The sequence below is a fragment of the Myxine glutinosa genome, chromosome 1, assembly GCF_964187855.1.
Source record: "Myxine glutinosa chromosome 1, kmMyxGlut1.1, whole genome shotgun sequence".
NCBI classification, from domain to species: domain Eukaryota; kingdom Metazoa; phylum Chordata; class Myxini; order Myxiniformes; family Myxinidae; genus Myxine; species Myxine glutinosa.
The window spans coordinates 404,579,769-404,599,978 of NC_136261.1; the positions used below are offsets into that span (position 1 = coordinate 404,579,769).

Consider the following 20,210-nt stretch of genomic DNA (forward strand, 5'->3'; position numbering starts at 1 on the left):
CTAGAGGAACAACCACGAGTCACGTGTGTAGTGAAATTATACCGAAGGTGAACCCAGGGAGTGCTCGCTTAAAAGGGGCGTCTATAAGACCCGGGACAACCGGGGCACGCAAACACTCCAGCGGCACTTACTGTGACATAGTCCTGTAGTTTGAATGGTATGTACGCCCCTATATGCTGCGCTGATTTGTTTTACCTATTGTGATATCGGACATTGCCCATACAATACTCTGATTCTAATGTCTGTTGCATGAATGTATTTTTACAGGATGTTACTTCAGATCTAAATTATATTAAACCTACCCAAGGGACAAGTCGTGTCTGAGCTTGATTTTCACGACATTTAATATCATTTAGATCGCCGAAATGACTGAACACAAGATGATCATGGTACCGATTCTCGGAGCCGATGCTCAAGCTGAGGGATCGGGATCGGAGTTCACCCACTGGCTCAAAACGCTGGAGAATTACTTTGCTGCTCACGAAACAGAGCCCACCGCTGCGGTGAAGCTGTCCGTGTTACAGTCGAAGGTCCATCACACCGTTTACCGGAGCATTGCTTGATTTGTGACGTACGCTACGGCTCTGGCCGAGCTGAAGCGACTATACGTAAAAACACGGAGCGCTGTGCACGGCCGGCATCAACTCTCCCAGCGGCGACAACCCTCGGAATCGATCGATCGCTATGCGCAGGAGCTGCGTTACCTATTGGCGGACTGCGTGCAGGAGGTACGGACCCACGAGCAAGTGCAGGACGACCTGCTCCGAGATTCATTCGTCTCTGGAATTAATTCTGGAGTCTTGAGGCTCCGACTCCTGGAGGTCGCGGAGCTGACATTTACGGAGGCACTACGGCTGGCACGCGTCTATACAGATGCCCGTGAACAATCCACCGCTTATGATCACCCCCGAGTCGTGGCGGGGACTTCTCAACTCGTGCGACCGGAGAGGGGTACCGCCAAGGATATGGGGGAGGACCTGACCACCACGGCCGAGTCTCTGGGTGCTCCTGAAGCGGACTCCGCTTCCAGCCTAACTGCTGCCGCCGCGGCCCGGCCACGGCCTGACCGGTACGCAAAATGTTATTTTTGTGGGAATCGGCAGCACCCTCGATCTGACTGCCCGGCTCGGGAAGCCATATGCCACCTGTGCTCCACCAAGGGCCATTTTGCAAAGGTCTGCAGGAAGGCCGCTCGGGGCACGCGCCCCCGCGCGACCTTGAATGGGCTCATCGCTGAGCCAACGGATCGAGCACCGGACGGGGCGCCTCACTCGGCTTTGATGAGCCGACCTCCTTCTCGCGGGCCTCTGGCTGCACGCACGACCTTGGTGAGATACACCGGGCCGCCGAAACAAATGGTGCGAACGCGACCGGCCGCAGCGCGACCGACCTTGACTGGCGTTCGAACGCCTACTTCAAACAAGCGACATGCTCCTGCTTTGGAAACTCCTCTTGATGTGCAGCAAACGCAGCACGTGACTCGAACCCCATCTGACGGCGGCTCTTACGAATTACATGCACCCACTCTGGCATATGAATCTGCAGACGGCAGTGATCCTTCTCACGTGACTCGCGCGCCATCTGGCGGCGGCTCTTACGACCTACACACACTCACTCCGGCAAATGAAACTGCTGATGAGCCAACTATGCGCTTGTCGCGAGGATCCTCCCTGGGCTGCCCGAATGACCGGCAAACTGCAGCCGGCATGGGAACGTCCTCTGACAGTGGGTATTACGATTTCTATGCTCCTGCTGAGGCCCAACCTGCCGACGATGCCCGGAAGATTGCAGCCGGAGTGGGATCCACCCGCGAAGCGCGATCTTCTCGCCCGGCCGGTACAATACCTGCCGGGTCTGCCGGCCTTGCGCAGGCCATCATTCCGCTCAAGGTCGCGGGCGTTTTTGCGCAAGCTTTGATTGACACGGGGTCTACGGATAGTTTTATCGATCAACGACTAGTGCATCAACATGGGAGGCCGGTTCTCGGGACAACACGCCGGATCTTCATGGCCTCCCAAGGACTTCGGTTGAGCACAAAAGGGGCGTGTCGATTGAAACTTGTGATAAAGGGACGCACGTTCCCGGACGTGTATCTCATGGTATTATCTGCTTTATGTGCCGACGTTCTGTTAGGACTTGATTTCCTTAAGCGGCATGGACGTTTGGAAATAGACTTTGGTGGGCCGGACACGCTTGCTGTGTGCGCCCTCGCTCAAATGGACGTGGAGCCTCTCTCGCTGTTCCCCAACCTGACCACTGATTGTACCCCTGTAGCCGTCAAATCGCGGCGCTACTCTCGCGCAGACGCGCAATTCATTGCGGAAGAAACGGCCCAGCTCTTAAAGGACGGTATTATAGAACCCAGTAGGTCACCGTGGCGGGCCCAAGTCTTAGTGGTGCGAAGTGAGGCCCACCGCCGGCGCATGGTAATCGACTACTCACAGACGATTAATCGTTTTACACAGCTGGATGCCTACCCCTTACCGGGGATGGATGCCCTGGTATGCCAGGTGGCCCTGTATTCCATTTATAGCACTCTCGATCTGCGTAGTGCGTATCATCAGGTCCCCATCTCTAGGGCTGATCGCGTCTTTACAGCCTTTGAATCGGGTCAGCGGTTGTACCAGTTCACTCGACTCCCCTTTGGGGTAACTAACGGAGTCACTTGTTTTCAGAGGGCTATGGATGACCTCGTTGCGAAGGAGAACTTGACCGATGTCTTTGTCTATCTGGACAATCTTACTGTTTGTGGGTATGACCAGGAGCATCACGACGCTAATCTGAAGCGCTTCCTCGAGGTCGCGCGGAAATATCGCCGAACCATGAATGCGGCTAAGTGTCGTTACTCTCTACGCACGGTAGATCTTTTGGGGTACACCGTGACCCATGGCTCTGTCTCTCCGGATAAGGAGCGTCTGCGACCTTTGCTCGATATGGCTCCACCTAGCGATCGGGCTTCGCTGAAACGCGCTCTTGGGCTGTTCGCCCACTATTCAAAGTGGGTGCAAAATTTCTCCATGAAGCTCCGCCCCCTCATGGCCTGCGACACGTTCCCCATGGGCCCGGCTGCCATGGCGGCCTTCGAGGGCCTTAAAGCCGACATCGCTGGCGCCGCTGTCGCGACGATTGACGAGAGTGCCTCTTTCGTTTTGGAGAGTGATGCCTCAGATCATGCAATAGCGGCAACTCTCTCCCAAGTGGGACGCCCTGTGGCTTTCTTTTCACGGACTCTCACCTCCGCCGAGCGGAGGCATTCGTCTGTCGAAAAGGAAGCATACGCGATCGCCGAATCAATTCGGCGATGGCGGCCGTACCTGCTTGGGCGGTGTTTCCAAATCGTCACGGACCAACAAAGCGTTGCATTTATGTACGACACCTTACATGCTCAGCGCATTAAGAATGAGAAAATCACCCGTTGGCGTATCGAACTCGCCGACTTCTGCTACACCATCAAATACCGCCCGGGGAAGGATAACCTCGTCGCCGACGCCTTATCGAGGCCGGGCACTTGCGCGGGGGTTGTCACTTTGGAGGGGCTGCGCACTTTGCACGGCACTATGTGTCATCCCGGGGTAGCGCGTTTCGCGCATTTCGTGCGCGAGGGGAATCTGCCGTACTCGATTGAGGACATCCGCCGCATCTGCCGCAATTGCACGATCTGTGCGGAGCTCAAACCGCATTTTTACAACCCTCCTATGGGGACACTCGTTAGGGCTACTAGACCGTGGGGGCGCTTGGCGATGGACTTCAAAGGGCCGCTGCCGTTGTCGAGTAACTCTCGTTATCTGCTCACTATCGTCGATTAGTATTCACGATTCCCCTTTGCTTATACGTGCGGGGATATGTCGGCTGCCACGGTTATTCGGTGCCTGCAGAATTTGTTTTCTATGTTCGGGTATCCGGCATACGTGCATACCGATCGGGGTGCGGTGTTCCTGTCTCAGGAGGTGAGGGGCTACTTGCTCCAGCATAATGTCGCTCTGAGCTACACCACCCCGTACCGCCCCCAAGCGAATGGGCAGATCGAACGCTTTAATGGGATTATATGGAGGGCCGTCATGCTAAGCCTCCGGACCCTCGGCCGAGGCCTCGATAAATGGGCGTGGTCGCTACCTGCCGCTCTAAACTCGATCCGGGCTCTCCTATGTACTGCCACCAACCAGACTCCTCACGCGAGACTGCTCCACCACCCTAGAAGCTCGGGTAGTATCCAATCTTTGCCCAGCTGGCTCGCTGAGCCGGGGCCCGCCTATCTCAAATGAGCGGTTCGTGCTAGCAAGTACGACCCCCTTGTTGATAAGGTGCGGGTCCTCCAGGCTAATCCCGAGCATGCTCGCGTGTTAACGGCGGACGGCCGCGAGTCTACTGTCTCCGTACGCCATCTCGCCCCATGTGGGGACGACGACCGGGATATCGACGAACCCATCTACGAGTCTATGGACTCTACCGAAGCTTCCTCTGTGGAACTACTACCGTCACTTCCGTCGTCACCCACTCCCTTGCCGGAAGGCGCTGGGGCGCCCCCTCCGACACCCACCTCCGGCAGCTATTCCGACGCGGAGGACTCCGGGCTTGGGGACGCCGTACCCGGTAGTTTCCGAACACGAACTGGCAGGGTAGTTCGCCGCCCCGACCGCTACGGGTTGGCCGACTGACGTGGATTGACGTGACCCATTCGATTATTGCTGACGCATGCTTTATAGTTTTAACGGCGTGGAGAATGTAGTGAAATTATACCGAAGGTGAACCCAGGGAGTGCTCGCTTAAAAAGGGGCGTCTATAAGACCCGGGACAACCGGGGCACGCAAACACTCCAGCGGCACTTACTGTGACATAGTCCTGTAGTTTGAATGGTATGTACGCCCCTATATGCTGCACTGATTTGTTTTACCTATTGTGATATCGGACATTGCCCATACAATACTCTGATTCTAATGCCTGTTGCATGAATGTATTTTTACAGGATGTTACTTCAGATCTAAATGATATTAAACCTACCCAAGGGACAAGTCGTGTCTGAGCTTGATTTTCACGACAACGTGAACAGGGCAAAATACGTCAGCAAAAAGAACAGGGCAAAACATCTGGGGAATGGCGTGAAAATGGGGGTGAAACACGTGGTCGAAGAACGAACGAATGAAAAGAACAAAGAAGGAAATGTTTTTGTTTTTTTTGTTTGTTTTTTTGAGTTAAGATTTTAAACAAGGAAGTATGCGTGGAAAGACTGGGAAAAAACTGAAAGAACGAGAGTAGCAGGACCACAATCGACCACTGAGAGAAAACAAAGCCTCCAGGTAGGAAGCTTAAAGAACAAGAAGCGTTACGCCTCGGTCCCCCGTCGGTGAAGTGATGTGAGTTGACAAAGTGGAAGATGCAAGGCGGCCATCTTGGATTTTGATGCGGCGACCCAATTTTCAATAGCGTTCTTCCTTATGCCTAGATACACCAACACACCAGATTAGAAGTTGGTACTTCGCTTATTTTTCAAGATATTCCGCTCACAAGGTTCAGACATACATGGCGGCGGCCATCTTGGATTTTGACGTGGCGACCCAATTTTCAATACGGTTCTTCCTTATGCCTAGACACACCCACGCACCAGATTATAAGTTGGTACTTCGCTTATTTTTCAAGATATTTCGCTCACAAGGTTCAGACATGTATATGGTGGCGGCCATCTTGGATTTGGACGTGGCGACCCAATTTTCAATAGCGTTCTTCCTTATGCCGAGATACACCCACACACCAAATTAGAAGTTGGTACTTCGCTTATCTTTCAAGATATTCATCTCACAAGGTTCTGACATACATGGCGGCGGCCATCTTGGATTTTGACGTGGCGACCAAATTTTCAATTGCGTTCTTCCTTGTGCCCAGATACACACACACGAGATTAGAAGTTGGTACTTCGCTTATTTTTCAAGATATTTCGCTCACAAGGTTCAGACATACATGGCGGCGGCCATCTTGGATTTTGATGTGGCGACCCAATTTTCAATAGCGTTCTTCTTTATGCGTAGATACACCCACACACCAGATTAGAAGTTAGTAGTTCGTTTATTTTTTAAGATATTTCGCTCACAAGGTTCATACATATTGTTGCGGTTTTGTGTTTTTGCAATAAAAGGTTAATTTCTCCCTCATAGTTAGTCACACGACAACATGTAGCCTCGTTTATGATCAGTTATTTCTTAGTAAGTGCAAGCATAGACCTTTCCTATGTGTAGTTTTGCGTTGAGTGGAATAATGAGAGATAGGTCTCCCTCCAATGCTTTATGCTGCCTCGATGCTTTGGTTTTTGGCGCAAACTACCATGAGGCCTGCCTGACAAGTCGAGGCAGGCCAAAGGAAGGCGGGACAGGAGAAGTGGGAGTGACCGGTAAGCACGAGCCGCCAATCAGGGCTCGAAGGGAGTGGCTTAGCACTGCGTCAAAAGGCGTGGTTTGGAACATTCGATGCGGGCTAACGGCGTGGTAATATAACCCTTTTGCGCAAAGCCCCACCAAAGTTATGAGGCAAGCCCATGCGAGAAGGACATGCGCTGAGTGATGAGCTTGAGTTATCGGTTCGAAGCGCTGAACCAAGTTATGAGCCGGGGTCCTCTGTTGAACAGTTCTGAGAGTGCGCGGTGTTGAATTGAGTTGCAAGTGAAATGCTTGGTTGAGCTTGAGGCAGACCCTCTGAATTGAGTTACGAGGGTGAAAGCGCGCCGTTGATTAATCGCGCTGTGAGGAACCATCGAGCCGGGCGAGAGACGCGCATATTCGCCTGCCTGCCTTTGTTTGAGATACGTGCCGCAAGGATCTCTCCCACCTGCCTGCCTACCTTCGTCGAGGGACGTGCTGTGACCGCAGAGGGCCACGCCGGGCGAGCTGTTCCTGAACGACCAAGCCGGCGCGTTCAGCGCATGAACATTTCCTTCCTTCATCCCCCTGTGAGTGTGAACGGGCCCGTTGTCTGGGTAATAAGCTAAGACTGTATAAGATCTGCCCTGTGTCTCTGCTTCGACCAATCATTGCAAATAATAATTAGTAAACATGTTATTTCTTTGATTCGACCGTTTCGTCCTTTCCATCTATTGACTAAGCATGGTACAAATTATAGCGCTCTAATCGGGTCCCAATAATGAGGTAACTGCATGGACCACGTGGTACGCCATCCACTCGGACGTACTCAAATTACGCGTGGTTCGTGCGAGACTTGATCCCCGCTTCCGCGGCGGCGTAGGTACTTAGGTACGTGCGAGAATTGTCCCGAAACATTGTCTTGCGTCCGACCGGAAGTGGCGACTCAGGTCTCGCGGTTGCGACGACCCAAGGAGAACAAGGGGCTTAGGCTTAATCTCCCCTTGGTAAGGGAAGGAGGGTCGCACGAAAACCGTAACAATATATATATATGGTGGTGGCCATCTTGGATTTTGACGTGGTGACCCAATTTTCAATAGCGTTCTTCCTTATGCCTAGATACACCCACACACCATATTAGAAGTTGGTACTTCGCTTATTTTTCAAGATATTCCGCTCACAAGGTTCAGACATACATGGTGGTGGCCATCTTGGATTTTGACATGGGTTGCACCCACACACCAAATTAGAATTCGGTCCGCCGCTTTCGCACGCATGCACGGGAAAACCATAGTCCCCCTTTCGCTCCGCGGTGCGACGGGAACAAAAACATAAACAAATATTAATTGGTCCACTTAGTGAGTATAATCCACGAAGTGAGTCTCCCTCCCCAATTCCCTCTTCCCTCAATTGTCCCTTTCACCACAAGTAGTAGGGGAATGGGCTGTCTTGAATGCGCCGACTAACAGCGAATGAACACAGTGAATGAGAATGAGCATCAGCGAATGTCTGTTGAACATCTTGAAATCCTGAGGATAAAATCTAGTTGAAAATCCAGTGAGTCAATATTTATCCTTAATTTTCTCCATTGACTTCAATGTTAATTTATTTGTGCTTCAGAACCCCCATTTTCCCTGCCACTGTCAACCACTTTTTTCGAATTCCTAAAATCCTCAATTTCTATCCGATTCACTTGAAATTTGAATAGGATTTTCATATCATCCAACTGAATTCAACCACCAACTACTTTTGAGATCAGCATAGGCCCAAAGGTCAACATAGGCGAAAGGTCAACAACAATTTCGAATTTCTAAAATCCTCAATTTTCATCCGATTCACTTGAAATTTGAATGGGATTTACATATCACCAAACCGAATTCAACCACCAACTATTTTTGAGATCACCATAGCCCAAAAGAGCAACATAGGCCAAAGGTCAACAACAATTTCAAATTTCTAAAATCCTAAATTTTCATTCGATTCACTTGAAATTTGAATAGAATTTACATACTCGGTCACTGCATCCAACCACCAATTATTTTTGAGGTCATCATAGGCCAACAACTTATTTTAGGACCTTTGCAAGTATCGTGCTGTGCACGACATATTTCTCGTTTAATTCTTTCCTTAATTTCAAGATCGCGGTCGAACCACATGACTGATGACATCATAGTTTGCAAATATTTCCCCCCCGCTAGAATGTTAACATGTCTTTCAAGTTTTGTATTGATCTGATAAGCAGTTTCGCATCAGTAGTTTTTTAAAGTTATATTTTTCATCCAATATGATCGCCAAATCATGTGACCAATGACATTTTTTTTTACAAACTTTAATCCCCATGCCGAGGCGATCGTCGAATCGTCCAATTTTTATAATTTCGCCTTCATCCGTTCAGCGGTTCTGGAGAAGATGTTTAAAGCTTATGACGGAATAGGCAATGGCAGCCAATGCAAGTCAAAATTGGAAAAAAAAAAAAAATTCATGATGCACAAAGTTAAATTGGTATCTACAACGAGTTAAAGTTTCGTCGAGCTCGCTCGAACAGTTTTGTCTGAATCGTCTCCACCAAATGTGTAACAACAACAATAGGCATCCAGTGGGAACCTCACAGGAAGCCTGGTTATCCAGATACCGTAACTGGTAACTTGGTACATCCAACAAAAATAACAAATTCCCCCCGTACAAGTACGCAAAGTTATGTTGATGTGCAATCGAAATTCAGATAACTTATCATAATATACAATTTCTGAAATTGTGGAGCATGACGCTGCAGTGTGCAGTTCCATAACAATGTCTGTGTGACCTACCGACCGTTACACTGAGTGAAACCGCTCGGGTTCAGCTTATGAAGAAGAAGAACCGCCAGGGCGAGAATTGTGAAGAAGAGGAACACCGCGAAAATAGGATGACAGGAAACCTTGGGTCTCGTACAAAAGGTGTTTTATTCGTCGACTCCGTGAAACTACAACATGAGAAACAAACATCAAATTACTAATAAATCTCATTAATTGCAGTTCACAGATTTGGCTTCAATACAAACAATCCTACAGCAGTTTGTCGTTCTGTACAAGAAATTAACAATGGCGAAATACAAACCGTTTACAAAGCACCTCACAAAGCGGCGAATGCACATCAAATCCATTTCTTACAGCTCAAGCACCAAATGTATTATGTATCAAAGAAACAAATTCAATTACATACCAACTTTGGATCCTCAGTTAAACTTTTTCAGAGTTCAGTGTTTTCCCTCTTCACACCGTTGCATGCGCTCTTCCTCTTCCTTTGCCCGCGCTCCAGATCGACACAACATGAAATGTGCGAAAGACTTAGCTAGTTAAAAGATAAAAGACATAACTAACTATGAAGCCTATTGGTGTTGGTGGACGTTACAAAACCGAGATACAAATTGCTGTTACGAAAAGCACGATGTGAACCTCCGATAAAAACACTACTCACACAGCCGCTACACCGCCACAACCACCAGTACAGCAAAGTTGCAGTCCGAGGTTTACATCACCAGGAAGTTCTTCATTGTCATTGAATACTCCCTGTTTGCGCGCATCGTTCTCTTCCTCTGAAAAAAACTTGTTTATGACGTCAGCAATTTGGTGACGACCCCACATGACAGTGCGAGAGTAAAGCGAAGAAGAAGAAGCAGGAAAGGAAGAGGTTGGTGCTGAGGTTTTCGACGTAATCGTTGTCACGGCGAGTTAGTGGAAGGTTACACGTTGAGTGTAGACCGATCGTCCAATCAGTGGTTCAGTAGGTTGAACCCTATCCCCTCGGGATGAGTGAGGGGAGGTAGGTGTGAGGGGAGGAGGTGTGAGGGGAGGAGGTGTGAGGGGAGGAGGTGTGAGTAGGGGGTGTGAGGGGGGGAGTGTGAAGAGGGGAGGTGTGAGGGGGGGAGTGTGAAGAGGGGAGGGGTGAGGAGGGGAGGTGTGAGGAGGGGTGGTGTGAGGAGGGGGAGTTGTGAGCGGAGGAAAGTGTGAGGGGAGGCGATGGTGTGAGAAGGTGGAGGTGTGAGGGGAGGGGAGGTGTGAGGGGAGGGCAGGTGTGAGGGGAGGGGAGGGCAGGTGTGAGGGGAGGGGAGGGCAGGTGTGAGGGGAGGGGAGGGGAGGTGTGATGTGAGGAGAGGGGGAGGTGTGAGGGGAGCGGGAGGTGTGAGGGGAGGAGGTGTGAGGGGAGGAGGAGGTGTGAGGGGCGGGGGAGGTGTGAGGGGAGGGGGAGGTGTGAGGGGAGGGGGAGGTGTGAGGGGGGGTGGTGTGATGGAGAAGGGAGGTTTGAGGGGAGGTGTGAGGAGGAGGGAAGTGTGAGGGGAGGAGATGGTGTGAGGGGAGGGGGAGGTGTGAGGGGAGGGGGAGATGTGAGGAGAGGGGGAGGTGTGAGGGGAGGGGGAGGTGTGAGGGGAGGGGAAGGTGTGAGGCGGGGTTTGGTGTGATGGAGAAGGGAGGTTTGAGCAACAGGGGAGGGGTCGGAAGGGGGAGGGTGTAGGAGATTTGAGGGGAGAGGTGTGAGGAGGGGAGGGGCGATAATGGGTAGTAGGTCCAGGGACGAGGCGGATGAGGTTCAGCCGTCAGCGAACAGGGTCCCACGTGGTTCTGGCGTGAAGAGGATAAGGTCCCGGCAGGAGAGCAGTGACGAGTCTGACGCTCCTTCTGCGGTCAAGGCCGAAGTTAGACAGGATGATCCGAATGGGGAATTTCCCATTATAATTTTTACTTTGGAGGGGTCTAAACCCCTGTGTTCCGAGAATCCAATCTAAATGGCTTCCCTGGTCAAGAGTGAATTGGGCGACGTCATCAGTGCTAAAAAGCTCAGATCTGGGGATATGCTAATTCATTGTAAATCCGCTTCCCAGCGCGACAAGACCTTGAGAACCTCTCTTTTCGGTGGCAGTCGAGTCTCCTGCCTCATCCGGAGATCGCTGCGGGAAAGTCGTGGTGTGATTTATGGTATTGCCCCATCGGTCGAGATAGATGACAAAAAGACTCACTTGGCTGATATGGGAGTTGTGGATGCCCACCGGCTCACTGCAATAAGAAAAGGGGTGAAGGTGGAAACATCATCGGTGGTTCTATCCTTCGCCAGCCGAAGGACCTAAAGTCCTTGATGACCCAAAAGACCAAAGAGACCCCTCGAACCCAAAGAGTCCTTGATGATCCAAAAGACCCAGATGACCCAAATGTCCCCAAGGACCCAAAAAGTCCTTGATTACCCAAAAGTCCCTGAGGACCCAAAAGTCCTTGATGAACCAAAAGTCCCCAAGGACCCAAAAAGTCATTGATGACCCAAAAGTCCCCAAGGACCCAAAACACCCAAGAGTCCCCAAGGACCCAAATGTCCTTAATGAACTAAAAGTCCCCAAAAAGTCCTTCATGACCCAAAAGTCCTCAGGGACCCAAAATACCAAAGAGTCCCCAAGGACCCAAAAGTCCTTAATGACCCAAAATCCCCAAGGACCCAAAAAGCACTTGAAGACTCAAAATACCCATATGTCCCCAAGGACCCAAAAGTCCTTAATGTCCCAAAAGACCCAGATGACCCTAAAGTCCCGAAGGACCCCAAAAGTCATCGATGACCCAAAAGTACCCAAGGATGCAAAAGACCCAGATGACCCAAAGTCCTTACTGGCCCCAAATCCCCTCCCCCGATTCCGGCAGGCAGATATGCTGCAAGGCCATGAAGACCATTGAAAATTTGGTACAACAGACCAACAGGCCACCGAGTCTACGATAAATGGATGAGGTGTGTGCGTGTGTGTGTGCGTATGCGAGCGAGGCTGACTTTTTGACGTCTATTAATTAATTACATACTACTCAAATGTACCTTTGACCCTTTTGCCTACTGATACCCTTTGGACCTTGGAAGACCCTTTGACACTTAACCCAAATACCCAGATGACCTAAATGTCCTTAATAATCCAAAATCCCCAAGGACCCAAAAGACCTTGATGACCCAAACGTCCTCAATGACCCAAAAAGTCATTGAAGACCCAAAGGTCCCTGAGAACCCAAAAGACCCAGAAGTTCCAAAAGTTATTTGACCCAAAAGTCCCCAAGGAACCAAAAGACCCAAAACTCCAAGGATCCAAAAACCCCTTGATGACCGAAAAGACCAAGAGGCGCCAAAAGACCCCCCCCCCCCCCCCCCCCCCGGAGTCCAGCAGGCAGGTATGCTACAAGGCCGTGAAGACAATTGAAAATTTGGTACAACGGACCAACGGCACCTTTACTATAAACGGATGAGATGCGTGCATGCGTGAGAGGTATACTTTTTGACTATTAATTAATGACGTACTATTCAAATGTACCTTTAACCCCTTCGACAGCTGAGACCCTTTAGAGCTTGGAAGACCCTTTAACACTTGAGACCCAAAAGTCCTTAATGACCCAAAAGCCCCCAAGGACCCAAAAGTTATTGGTGACCCAAAAGACCCCAGGAAACCAAAAAGTCCTTGACTACCCAAAAGTCCCCAAGGACCCAGAAGTCCCCAAAGAACAAAAGGACCCAGATGACCCAAAAGTTCCCGGAGCCCAAAAGACCCCAAAAAAACCCAGACAACCCCAAAAAAAACCCAGACAACCCAAAGTCCTTGATGACCGAAAGTCCCTGAACATCCAAAAGTCCCCAAGTAACCAAAAGTCCCAGAGGACCCAAAAAGTCCTGATGACAAAAAAGACCCCAAAAACACAGATGACCCAAAATAACCAGATCATCCAAAAGTCCCTGATGACCGAAATTACACAAAAGTTGGTGGTTAAATTCAGTTCCCGGATATGTAAATCCCATAAAAATTTCAAGTCAATCGGATGAAAATTGAGGATTTTAGAAATTTGGAAAAAAGTTGACTTTGGCCGATGTTAACCCTTTGACATCAAAAATATATAGGATTTTGTCGGACCACGAACTCTAACATTTGGTGAAGTTTTGTGATGGTCGGTTTAAAATTGTGACTAGTAGGCAAGTATAAGTTACCGGACAGACAAACACTCAAATGAAAAATCACTCAGAGTGACATTTGGTAAAACAGAACAAAGTAGAATGCCACTCAGTACAGCAACCTTTTGACCGAAAAAATAATTTGCAGTAGAATTCAGTGACCTGATATGCAAATCGTCTTCAAAGTTTAAGTTAATCGGATGAAAATTGAGGCTTTTAGAAATTTGAAATTGTTGAGCTTTGGCCTTAGTTGACCTCGTAACCTATGTTGATCAAAAAAATAGTTGGTGGTTAAATTCAGTCAGCTGATATGTAAATCCCATTCAAATTTCAAGTCAATTGGATGAAAATTGAGGATTTTAGAAATTCCAAAAAAAGTGGTTGACCTTTGGCCTACGTTGACCTTTTGACCTCTAAAATATATAGTATTTCGTTGGACCACAAACTCCACAATTTCAAGTTTTGTGAAGATCGGTTTAAAATTGTGACGCAGGCAAGTATAAGTGAGTGGACATACAAACACACGCAAACCGGAGTGATGAACACATTTGCAAAAAAATTTTTTGTTTTTGCCAAGTAACAAACACACAAACAAACAAACACAAACAAACAAACACACAAACCAGAGTGATCAACGTACTTGGGGAAAAAAAAATTGCCAAGTAACAATCAGACGCAAATGCAATACCCTCTCCTCTGGCAGTGGTAATAACACAGCCAGTGCATTTGTGCTTTGAGTACCTCTCTTTATTGTGAAACCCTTCACAAATTCAAGTTTCATGAAAAACATCGGCAGAAGTCTTCTGATAAACAATTTTACAACAGGTGTGTTCTCCCCATATCACACATGACAATGAAACATGAACCACAGCAAAGTGAGTAAAAATTGATGTTCAAACTGCCATTTGAGCACAACCAAAAGGGACAAGAAAAACAACTAAATCAGAGACAAAACAAAATTCCTAAACACTGGTCACAATCAAAAACCTCAAATGGAACGTTCCTGGATACATGGGCAAAGACGGATAAGAATTACAAACTGGCAAGCAAAGGAAGGCCCTGAAAGAAACACAATGAGATTCAGTTATGTTACCATTTGAGTTTTTGGGCATCAATTTTTATCAACAATTCTCCATTATGAGAATATGGAGAACCAGATTAACACATTTTACATCTTTTTTTAAGCTGTCATTTTCTTGAAACTTAGTTTGAGGACGTGGTTGTTGTTAGCATTTTGAGATTCTTGTTGTCTTCTGACACCAATTTGCAATCATTTTTGTGGACGTTCTGGTGACAGCCAGACATATGCGATTCATCGAGGAGTTCAAGGTGCTGGGTGGTTGTCAGGGGTTGCAGATGGTATTCTGAGAAGTTGTGTTGATAAGGTGTATGCCCAAACTGCTTTGCCTACTGCTGAGGATCACTTACAAAGGTGGAACGTCCAACCCAGTATGGGTAATGCGATGTGAATTTAACAAACCTTTATCAGAAAAACTTTTCCCACAGTCAGAGCACTTTTGATGCAGCACTCCAGCGTGGGTTGCACTATGGATGTTCAAACTCCGTTTAGAAATAAAATCCTTGTCACAAATAGAACATTTCTAAGGACACTCTCATTGATTGTTATCTCCATAGGTGGGTTTTCAGATGTGGGAGGCAGTTCTCCCAGAACTCAAAATATCCACCTCCTTTTTCAGTAAATTATCATTATTCATGAACCAGTTTGTGAAACTTCATTCTCATAGTTTTGTTAAGGGGTCGTTTTAGAATCCTCAATGAACCTCTGACAGCCTCCACCTGTAGCTTGTTTGTCGTGATATTCCCCGGAATGCTTTTACGTACTCAGTTAGGGTTTTCTTGATCATCCGGATTCCCTGTTGCTCCGACTGTCACTGGCACAATTGCAGGTTTCTTCAATTTCAAAATCCTTTTAACCTCATTTTTCATATCCTGGTATTTCAGATTTCAGCTCTCCTGTATGGATCTTCATATGCGTTTTCAAACTTCTGCTATGAGAAAAACCTTTGTCACATCTCGAGCATTTGTAAGTACGTTTTCCTGCATGGATCTTGATATGCCTTTTCAAACTGCTGCTCTCAGAGAAGCATTTGTCACATCTCGAGCATTTGTAAGAACGCTCTCCTGTGTGGATCCTCATATGCCTTTTGAAATAGCTGCGAGAAGAGAAACCTTTATCACATATCGAACATTTGTGCGGTCGCTCTCCTGTATGGATCCTCATATGTGATTTCAAACTGCCTTTGTGAGGGAAACCTTTATCACATATCGAGCATTTGTATGGTCGCTCTCCTGTATGAATACTCATATGCCTTCTCAAACTGCTGTTATGAGAGAAACCTTGATCACATATCGAGCATTTGTGGGGTCGCTCTCCTGTATGGATCTTCATATGCCTTTTCAAATCGCCTTTTTTACGGAAACCTTTATCACATATCGAGCATTCCTGAGGTCGCTCTCCTGTATGGACACTCATATGAAATTTCAAATCAACCTTTTGTGAGAAACCCTTATCACATATCGAGCATATGTGAGGTCGCTCTCCTGTATGGAACATCATATGCCTTCTCAAACTGCTGTTTTGAGAGAAACCTTTGTCACATATCAAGCATTCGTAAAGTCTCTCTCCTGTATGGAACATCATATGACATTTCAAACTGATGTTATAAGAGAAACCTTTATCACATATCATGCATTTGTAAGGTTGCTCTCCTGTGTGGATCCTCACATGTAATTTCAAATTGCTTTTGTGAGAGAAACCTTTATCACATATCGAGCATTTGTGGGGTCGCTCTCCTGTATGGATCCTCATATGTGATTCCAAATTGACTTTTTTAGAGAAACCTTTATCACATATCGAGCATTTGTGAGGTAGCTCTCCTGTATGGGTCCTCATATGTGATTCCAAATTGCCTTTTTGAGAGAAACCTTTATCACATATCGAGCATTTGTGAGGTCGCTCTCCTGTATGGATCCTCAAATGCGATTCCAAATGGCCTTTTTGAGAGAAAGCTTTATCACATTTCGAGCAGTTGTGAGGTCGCGCTCCTGTATGGATCCTCATATGTGATTCCAAATTGCCTTTTTGAGAGAAACCTTCATCACATTTCGAGCATTTGTGGGGTCGCTCTCCTGTATGCATCCTCATATGTGATTTCAAACGGTCTTTTCGAGAGAAACCTTTGTCACATATCGAGCATTTGTGAGGACGTTCTCCTGTGTGGATTCTCATATGTGATTTCAAATCGCCTTTTCGAGAGAAACCTTTATCACATATTGAGCATTTGTGAGGACGTTCTTCTGCATGGATTCTCATATGCAATTTCAAATCGCCTTTTCGAGAGAAACCATTGTCACATATCGAACATTTGTGAGGTTGGTCTTCTGAATGCATCTTCATATGTTTATTCAAATTGCGTTTTGTCAAGAAACCTTTATCACAGACAGAGCACTTGTGGGGGTGTTTTCCAGTGTGGTTCCTCATGTGTATTTTGATGTCACTCGTTGAAGCAAAATCCATTCTGCACACATTACACTTATAACGTATTCGACTTTCTAGAACCTTTCTCTCTTTGTTTAATTTAATATTGATGTTGTTGTTGCGAGGCCCAGACGTGCACTTGTATTTTATCGGAAGTGAGTCTTGATGTCGTGATTGTTTCTTCAAAAAAGGCTTCTTCCTCACTGTCAAGCTGCGACTGGACCTTATTTGTCTCACATTCCTTCTGGATTGTTCTACAGAAACAAAGAACACATTGTATTTTTTTGGTCAACATCAAAATGCAAAATATTTCACACATTTCTGAAAATTATATATTTTCTCAACACAAAAGATTGTATGTTAATTTTTTACGTTTCTACTCACCAGTTGCAAAACAGGAGGCACTTCCGTTTGTCATGTGAATATCATCTGAACCTTCCTTTGCAGAAGCACATTTTGAATCTTCTGTGACAGATGAATAGTTGTTGTGTTGTCTACCTTCCACATTTACAGGATAGACATCACCTGTGTACAAATCAGCATCAGTCTTTTGCAGGGAAATGAGATTGAGAACCATCTTGAGAGTTCACAGAACATGTTACGCCATTGAATGTATACTTGGACTAAAATATAATAATGAAGTTAAAGATTGTTTAAAAGAATAATTCCGGATGTTAAGCGCTATTGAAGCAGTCCTCCACATTACCCTTACACACCACCCTATTTAACATGTCCAAGTACTGCTGGGGGTGTTGTTACTTCCAAATGTTGTTGGAAGTAACAATAAAGCGATTTGTGTTAAACAGTGTTCAAGTCTTAAATTCAACTTAAATAAAATAAAGATTGTAAAATTCATCCAAAAAAATGCTGGAATTTACTGGCATTAATTTCTCAAAAATTTCCTTTCATAAAGCTCAGAACAGGTGTGTGTCTACCCTCGGGAGAGTCAGGAAATAATATCTCTCGACTCTGAAGACATCTCTCAAACCTGTCTCCCTCCTCCAAGTCCTGGTGGCATCTGGTCTGATCTGTTTGTGGTGTTTGTTCCCCTTTCATCTCAAAACTAAACTCAAGAAAATGAACCTTGGAGCATGAAGAAGGACTCCATTTACTACTATAACGTCTATTTAAGACATCAACAGTGGGGAATGGCCAGTAGAGGAGCTACATTAATGGACCAGCTGAAGAAGACGAGTTTGACCACCAGAGCAGAGACGGTGCCATCAATTATTTTTGGAAAAAGTGTCAATGGCAAATAAATTCTAAAAACAAAAACAAAAAAAAACAAACAAGAGATAACAGTGAAGGCCAGAAGACAAGCAGAAGAGAAGAGGAGGATGGGAGCCACACACTCGCCAGGGATGGACAGAGGAGAGATGGAAAAGTGGCCACAATGGCGCGGGGAGGGACTCCATGATGAAGCAAAGGTTTGGAATGTGGAGCAACACTGGGGACCCAGTGGCGAAGGAGTGGTGGAGGCCTTTGCTCAAACCTGACTGGAGGAGACAGAGATGGAGGAGACAAAGAACCACCCTAATGGGGAGGGGAAACAGACCCGACTTACAATCGTGGACCGAGTGAAAACACCAACACAATTGAATGGGATGAAAATGAGAATGGCGGATGATAACACACAGGACAGAAGGAACCGGGAGGTGAAGGAGAGAAGGAGTATGAAGATGATGAGGAACAGCGAAGACTGGAATAAGAGCTGTCAAACAAAAACCTGGAGATGAAATTGCACCATTTGGGGAAAGAACACAACTATACGAGAAAACAACCAACGGACAAACATGCTGTTTGGGCGACACCCAAATAAAAAACAGGAATGTGAAGTAATCCATTAACCCATCAGCAAAACTCAATATTCCAGTTCCAGAAAACTCATGGAAACATTATCCAAAAGCAATCACTGAAAACAATGAAGTAATCCCTGGCTCATGTTCAACCGAATTATCCTCTTGAGCATCGAGAAAAAAGCATTGTGACTGGATATCATACTTGGGGACAAAAAAAAGAAACTAAGGCACTGCTAATTGTGGTGTCAGGACCCAGCCAATTTGGCCTCAGACCTCAGGACTGGACTCAAGAAAATGAGGAAATACCAAGATCGCAAAAATGAATTGAAAAGACGAAGAGCGCTGAAATTGTACCAGTGATTATTGGAGCAATGGAATTGTTTTGTTTTTTAAACCACACAGAGATCTTTAAGATGATCCCAGGGAATATTACAACAAACAAACTGCAGTTGGAAGCTGTTCAGTGCTCAGTGACAATTGCCAAAAGAACCCTCAAAACAAGACTGTGAGAACAAGAAAACTTCACAACTTGGTCCGTGAAACTTGGTTTTGGTTTCCTGAAGTGTAAAACCGGTTTATCATGATATATGGGTTTTATATGCATAGGGGGCAGGATCTACAATTTGGTACCATCTGTGTACATCTCGAGTAAATATTCGTGCCTGTATGTAAAACTTAACAAACTAAAAAATATCGCGAATATTGCAAAACCACATGACTCATAAAGTCATGACTCATATGAGTCATGCCATGACTCATAAAGTACAAAACATAAAAATACGTGACTACCCATATTAATATGATCACAACTCGTTTGTGTAAACGTTCAGGTAATGAGAACTGGGCATTTATAGTCCCCAACGGTCCCTCCACTCAAATAAATGGTTTTTGACGTATATATTGTACACAGAGGCATGAATAAAATCACAATACAAGTACAGATACATTCAAAGTACACCGCCCCCATGCCAAATAATTAATGTGACGTCCTCGTCACACACACACAACCTGTCCACCAAGTTTCATCAGAATCCAAACATAATGTTTTGAGATATCCTGGTCACAGACAAACAGACAGGGGTGAAAACATAGCCTCCATCCACGTTTGGTGGCAGACGTAAAAATAAAAACATAAATCACAGAACATAAAGGTTACTTATTGAAATGCTATGTTGTATAGAAAAAAAACAACGTACCAGACTTGGGTGTTATTCCATCATCCTGAAATTGGAAACCGCAGAAATCACTGAGCCCGATTCCACAGAAACCAGAAACGTTGTCCAGGTGCACATTTTGGGATCCAAAAATCTTTTCACAGAAACTGGAAAGTTCCCGAATAACATTCTCTAAGTTGTCGAAAGTACTTCCCAAAAGAGAAGAACCTGCAATCCGGACATCTTGCGGCTTTGAAAAAGAATTCATAAATTTACAGAAGTCAGCATACATTGCAAATTGAAATTTCTCTTTGGCGAGAGAGAGAAGCTCGGTCCGCAATGGATCCGACTCAGTACAAGCTCGAATAACCTTCTGATCCTCAATTCCAAGCTTATTGATCACTGCTTGGGCTGTTTCTGCTCTCAGGCCTTGGGACTTGAGCCATTCCAAGAAGCTCTCCATTTCACCAATGAC

General features: G+C 46.5%; 2 protein-coding genes across 9 annotated transcripts in view; both read right to left on the bottom strand.

Annotated features, from left to right (window-relative positions):
• Positions 1-10,049, bottom strand: part of LOC144889593 (uncharacterized) — a 32,719-nt gene extending 22,670 nt beyond the window's left edge. The window contains exons 1-3 of one of the 3 annotated variants that reach the window (XM_078770411.1): positions 9,812-10,049; positions 9,546-9,674; positions 9,152-9,306 (exon numbers count right to left, since the gene is read on the bottom strand). The gene's annotated coding sequence lies outside the window, so the exon portion shown is untranslated. Of the gene's footprint in view, positions 1-9,151; positions 9,307-9,545; positions 9,778-9,811 lie in introns of those variants that run through there. The other 2 variants (XM_078770413.1, XM_078770414.1) reach the window with 2 other exon arrangements.
• A 3,959-nt stretch (positions 10,050-14,008) lies between these two features.
• Positions 14,009-20,210, bottom strand: part of LOC144889592 (uncharacterized) — a 29,654-nt gene continuing 23,452 nt past the window's right edge. For 4 of the 6 annotated variants that reach the window (XM_078770406.1, XM_078770405.1, XM_078770404.1 and 1 more), the window contains 3 exons: positions 19,778-20,210; positions 17,167-17,307; positions 14,009-17,036 (listed from right to left, as the gene is read on the bottom strand). In XM_078770406.1, coding sequence (XP_078626532.1) covers positions 15,220-17,036; positions 17,167-17,307; positions 19,778-20,198 — 2,379 coding nt within the window. In that variant the 5' untranslated portion in view covers positions 20,199-20,210 and the 3' untranslated portion in view covers positions 14,009-15,219. The remainder of the gene's footprint in view (positions 17,037-17,166; positions 17,308-19,777) is intronic. The other 2 variants (XM_078770408.1, XM_078770407.1) reach the window with 1 other exon arrangement.